General features: G+C 38.9%; 1 protein-coding gene across 1 annotated transcript; it reads left to right on the forward strand.

Moving 5' to 3' along the window:
* The first annotated feature begins 4,972 nt into the window (after positions 1 to 4,972).
* Positions 4,973 to 5,666, forward strand: LOC147366798 (interferon omega-1-like). The gene has a single exon (XM_086414153.1). The coding sequence runs from the start codon at positions 5,079 to 5,081 to the stop codon at positions 5,664 to 5,666; it is 588 nt and encodes a 195-aa protein (XP_086270279.1). The 5' UTR covers positions 4,973 to 5,078.
* Positions 5,667 to 6,623: the final 957 nt, after the last annotated feature.

The raw sequence follows: 6,623 nt of genomic DNA on the forward strand, positions 1-6,623 counted from the left end.
GTCATCCTGCCCTGAATTGATTCAATTTGTCAAAGGTTTTCAGGAATATTAAAGGATATCATGTTTTACTCTACAGGAACTACTCCCTCACAGATACTAAAGCTGATCTATCTACTTATTTATCTACATGGACATTTATCTACTTTAATATTTATTTATTTATTTATATTTACTTAAATTATTTTGTTTATATAATATTATGTATGTATACTTAAGGGAAAATACATATTTTGTATTTAGTCAGCTTATAATTTTTATTATTCATTAAATTATTACTATTAAAAAACATCCTTTGCTTTTTTCTTTAAAAAAGCAACACCGAGGTGAATGCACAACTTGATTAAAGAATTAATTTAAAAGTCCTTGACCCATTTTTTTGATATGCAGATTAGAGTGAAAAATACACTTCATTTAGCCAGGTTGTGTGTTGCCCTCAAGACCTAGATATAAACATAACTAATTCAATCACTTTTGTAACTTTTATTTTTTTTAAAAGGAAATTATATCAAATCAATAATCAGTTAATTCATATTAAAATGTTAACTATTTTAAAAATAGTACTAATTAGTAGTAGAAATGAGTATCAGTTAGGTTGAATTCTACAATAAAAGGGAGAAAATTGGAATACTGCCAGTAGAATATGAACCAAGCTGTGAGAGGATATAAATGTTAACTACTATAGGGGTAATTAGTGAAATGTTGTTGAATCACGCAAAGACGCCGGGATTCTTGGCCCTCGGAGGAGAAGAATTCAGTCTGGGGCCAGAGATGAGGCTTGATCGCTCAGAGCTTTTGTGTAATAAAGTTTTATTAAAGTATAAAGGAGATAGAGAAAGCTTCTGACATAGGCATCAGAAGAGGGCAGAAAGAGTACCCCCCTGCTAGTCTTCCGCAGGATGTTATATAGTCACTAGCAGTCTGTTAATGAAAGAAAGGTATATCTTAAAACTCAGAATGGCACCAGGCCCCTCACCCATAAGATGCATTTTGGGATAATCTTGGCACCAAATGGTTCATCCTGGGCCATAAAATGATTAACTTGAATATTGAAGAAGGGCAGATCACCATACAAATAGTTTCATTTACATAGATTAGGGGAACAATATCTGAGTATAACATACTGGTTTGTCAAGTAGGTTCTGAGCCAAGAGGCAGAACCAACTTGAAGACAGAGTTTGGGGTAAATGTATAGTATATTAGCATAGCTTAAGACAAACATTTCCATAAGAAAAAGGCATTGGTTATCTCTAAGTTTGAGAATAGTTAACTTCAGGTGAAACCAGATGTCATTATGGCAACACAGTATTTTAAGAGAAACCTCCTTTTAAATTTGTATAGAGAAGGAAAAAATATCGCTAGTTTGTTTCCTCCTGCCGCTTAAGAGAGAGAAAAATGTCTGACATGTGCAGGCTATTTCCTCCCTTTGGAGACCCCTGGCCTTCCTGCCTGTTACCCTCTCATTAGTAAACATATCAGTGCAAATGTCCATTGGATATTGGAGATGGAAATTTACAAGCAATTCCATTAAATATAAAGCATGGAACAGAAAAACTGATCAAATGGGAAAAGAGTATAAAATGAGAAAAGGACTTAAAATTGAGTCCTATGACCTCAACCTTAAAAGGGAGGGAGCACCACAAAGGATTCTTGGCAACTGAAAAAATACTGGCAACCTGACTGCCGGGACTTCAGTTTTTTGGGTGGGCTTACTGAGGATTCTAGCCAAGAGGACAGACTCTACTCAGCTCTGAGGAACTGCTTCAAGGTTTTAGAGGGGGTCAGTATATAAATGTGATTGTGCTAAAGGGGTTACATGCCATCACTTGGTAAAAGGTGGCTGAGAGTCAGTAGGAACAGATATCTCCATGAATGATTTTAGTGCTCTTCTACCTATGAGGAGTTGCAAAAACTGGGTTCATAACTTTTTCTCAGGAAAATTGTCTAACTCTCTGCTGGTCTGTTGTGTTAGTTTCCCAGAGCACAGAGTGCCTCTTTCCGATCTCCATCCTGAACTTCTATCAGAGCCTGCTGGAGGCCAGGAAACACAATGGGTAGTGACTTCATTCCCACTTGTTTACTTGTTGGGAACAAGATGCCAAGTGACATTTTAGCTGTCATCTCGAAGGAGAAAAGTCAGAGTTCATGTGGCTAGAAATTGATGCTCTCCCTTTGTTCTTAAACTCACGAGAAAAGTCCAGAATTTAAAATACAAAGATCCCAGGGCTCAGCTCTTATAGGGCTAATAAAGTTATTTTACTATATCTCATTGAAGAAATCACTCATAAAATCTTAGATTTACCACCTCATGGCTTGCGGGACCTAATTTTTCATACCAGGGACTGAATCCAGGTCACAGTGAGAAGGGCCAGATCCTGACCTGTAGGAAAGTCCCTCATTTATTTTTATTTTTCAATTAGCAGAAAAATCTGTTCCCCTCTAACTACTTAATAGTAATTTTGTCTATTTTGATTAGACCTTAAAGAGATTTCTCTAGACTTAAGACCACCTCCCTTATTGCCCTACAAAGCCATTTAGCATTTGCAAGGGATTTAAGGGCTTTTGTCATCTCATTCTCCTCCTCCAATTTGTTTTGTTGGTTTCCCATTATCATGTTCATTTGAACCCTTCACTCTTTTAAATGGGCTTGTTCAGACAAATCATTGTAAAGCTCCTTAGGTGTACCTTTGTATTTGGTACATTGGGAATAGTTCAATGCTCCAGATTGATATTTCTCTCCAGTTGTATAAATGCTGTGATCCAAATAGGGTTAATGAGAGAACTGGGTTAATATTTTAAAGAGCTTAAAATGGCAAGTCCATTAGTAGCAAACAAAATCCAGTTATTACTTTTCAATATTATGATTACTATTACCCAGATTAACAAAAGGATCTTTGGAATTATCTGATTCCCTTTTATTTAATTCTAGCTTTCACAAAGCATCTTCTCATTGTTGAGTGGATTTATCACCAGGACAGATGCTCAGCAAGGCTGGTCTCCACAATTCTGCCACAGAGAGTTAGTGTTATACCAACTGAGGTTCCACTTATCAGTTTCATATGAGCTGATGGGTGTGACTTCTTCATTCTCTCCTAAAACTGATCTTACATGGATTAAATGAAAGAAAAATGAGGTAACTAATCCTGCAAAGCCAAGGGCAGTCAACTGACCCAGAACTTTTCCTTCATTGAGTTTCTGGCAGACGCAGCTGTGTCCCAGCCTTTCTGTTGTTCACACTGGCCTCATCCTTCCCCTCTGCCTCAGCGTGTCCCCAGCTGTGCTGCACTGAAGTTTGCTAACTCAGAAAACGTCATCGTGTCAGGGGAAAGCCACTTCCCTTTTTTCATATTCATAACATTCAGATTTACATTTGTTTTCTTTTTGTCTACATTTGTTTTCTCATCTCGAATTTTACTTTCTAGGAAAGTTGCAAAGAAAAACAAAAAAATCTAAAGTCTTGAAAATGATAGAGATACAGCCCCTCTGGCTTTCTTTACTTCCTTTTATTGTTCTCACCTCATCATGAATTAGGACTAGAGCAGGAGCAGTGAGACTAATCTTGTCCAGTATGTCAATATAAATTAAAACAACTTCAACTGAAGAATCACCCACAAGCAAAGAAAGAAGGCTATTTCCCCCCGACTGAGTAGTGTGAGTCTCACTGCCCTGCATTCTCAGAGGAAGACAGAGACAGAGGTACAAAGCCCAGTGGAATCAACTGACTGAATGAACAACTGAAGCTCACTAAGTTCTGACATGAACTTCTGATGAGAGACAGCAACACCACTGAATCTCATTCCGCCAACTCAGAAACTCTGAACATCACACGTGTTCAAAAAATTAAGAGAGTTGAATGATAAATCTATACTATACAGATAAATCTATACTATAAATAAAAATTATCTCTCTACTAAAGGTAAAACAATTGTAGTTGGATAATTCCTCTCTCTACTTGCACAAACACACCTTACTCTCAGCATGTGAGCAATACTGACACTTAGGACACTTGGGGATATGGGTCTGGAGAAGAGGGATCACCACTGGGAACTCGGGTCCTTCACACAAACATTCCAGAGGAGAAGGTGGGGGTTTAGGAAGACAATCTATTTTCCCAACAAGTAAACAAGCCCTCCACAGAAAGATTTTTCACGTTCTCAGGCTGTGGTGAGCCTGTCTGCAGGGAGGGAACCCAGCAGGTGAGCAAGGGGACTCAGTCACTCCAGAGGACAGGGGGTGGCTCCATGTGGTCTCTCCCATGTGAGTGATGTACACCTGGGGAAATACAATTATCCTGGAATTAGAGTCTCCTCACCATGTTCCCTGAGAAGAACCAGGATTCTGGTGGGGTACTGGCCCAGCCAGTGAAGGACAATACGTTTCCAGCATGAAAATGGTGGAAAGAAAGCGTGATGTCTGTAATAGTCCTGACTTCATGGTTCCCTGAAGCACAACCACATGGACCTGCAGGAACGTGTTCTAGAAGGAAGAGAAACATGGGAGGAGCTCATGGACTCACAATAATCAGAATCTTCTCTAAATCGAACACTGAAGATAAGCCATCATTTATTTCAAAGAGCTTAATTACCAGAGTGAACTGGTAAATACTTTATAAACACAGAAACATAGAGATGAGGGAGCCTGGCTTCCTATGTAAAGTAAGAGGGAAAAGTGGAGTCTAAGATCAAGGCTACAGATGAGTTCATGAACAAGAGCAGAGCAACATTTATGCATAAGACACAAAAAGCAATAATGTGTGTAATTACAAACATACATCGCTCCTGAGTTAAGTAAAAGACCTTTCTCATTTGATTGATAAATATCCATTTGGATGGGTACATTTTAAGTTATTGGGAAATAGATAAAATTAATAGTTTAGACTGATGACAATTTCTTTGACCATATTCAGAATAAATACAGGAAAATCAAAAAAGGAAGTAAAAGTGTATAGAAATGACTAGAAAATGAAAACTACCATGTTCCCTATTTAATGGCCTTGCTTAGAAAGAGTGGCATCAGAGAACCTACCTCAAGGTTCCTCCAGACGCCGTCCCAGCCAGCCCAGCAGCAGCCTCATCTTCCCCATGGCCTTCGTGCTCTCTCTACTGATGGCCCTGGTGCTGGTCAGCTATGGCCCAGGAGGATCCCTGGGCTGTGACCTGTCTCAGAAGCACATGCTGGTTGGCAGGAAGAACCTCAGGCTCCTGGGCCAAATGAGGAGACTCTCCCCTCGCTTCTGTCTGCAGGACAGAAAAGACTTCACTTTCCCCCAGGAGATGGTGGAGGGCAGCCAGCTCCAGGAGGCCCAGGCCTTCTCTGTGCTCCACGAGATGCTCCAGCAGAGCTTCAACCTCTTCCACACAGAGCGCTCCTCTGCTGCCTGGGACACCACCCTCCTGGAGCAGCTCTGCACTGGACTCCATCAGCAGCTGGACGACCTGGATGCCTGCCTGGGGCAGGTGATGGGAGAGGAAGACTCTGCCCTGGGAAGGACGGGCCCCACACTAGCTGTGAAGGGGTACTTCCAGGGAATCCATGTCTACCTGCAAGAGAAGGAATACAGCGACTGCGCCTGGGAAATCGTCAGAGTGGAGATGATGAGAGCCCTCTCGTCATCAACCAGCTTGCAAGAAAGGTTAAGAAAGATGGGTGGAGATCTGAACTCACCTTGAAATGACTCTCACTGACTAAGATGTTACATCAGCCTTGCACATTCACCTGTGGTCATTTCAGAAGTTTCTGATTTCTGCTTTAGCCACAAAATTTACTGAATTACTTAAGCATATATTTTGTAGTATTAAGCAAGGATGTTAAAAACTTAGCTCTAGGGTCATCAGTCCTTAAGTGATTATTTCCCTGATTTATTTATTATTTATTTATATTTGTTCTTGTCATATTTATATTTTCATATAAGGATGTTTGCCTTCACATTGTATTAAGATTTAGGAAATATGTTCAGCTTTCCATTTCATTAACTATGATTTTTTATTTATTAAATTCTTATCAAACTCTTTTAGTTTTCTTTTTTTGTGTGTGAGATCAAATTTATTCTGCTCTCTTTTAGTGAATGGCATTTCCAAACATATTTTTACTGAATGATTGAATACACACAAAAATGAACTAATCCAGCAATGAGTATTTAAGTAGAAAATCCTGTGTTTTGAGCAAAGAAATCTCCACAGGTGACACTGCCTCACTGGAAACATATTTGTGCAGTGGTCTCTGTGTAGAAATCCAGACACTTAGTCTGTTTATTCTTAACACCTAAATTCAATCTTCAGTATTCTAAACAAAAGTGAGTAATTGATGGTAACACTTATCTACTCATTCATTCATTCAGTTCATGTCACATGTATTAATTGAGTATCAAAGTGGCAGATTGTGGAATTGCCTTTAAGAAACACTGGTAAATAAATCTAATTCAGTACCTTCTACGTTGAAACTTTCAGTCTCATAGAGAACAATACATAAAAATAATGTATTTTAAAAAATTTTCAATTATATTAAAAAATACAAAAAGAAGTAATGGAAAACTGGGTTCTCACATCAGAAGATACTTACAGGTAATTTTTACAGGTAATTTTCAGGGAAAAAAGAGGGATACCTTTTCTATGGTACCTGGGAGGCAT

Source organism: Bos grunniens, chromosome 8 (assembly GCF_055505025.1).
Source record: "Bos grunniens cultivar Pamir isolate PY7600 chromosome 8, Bosgru_T2T1.0, whole genome shotgun sequence".
Lineage (NCBI taxonomy): Eukaryota > Metazoa > Chordata > Mammalia > Artiodactyla > Bovidae > Bos > Bos grunniens.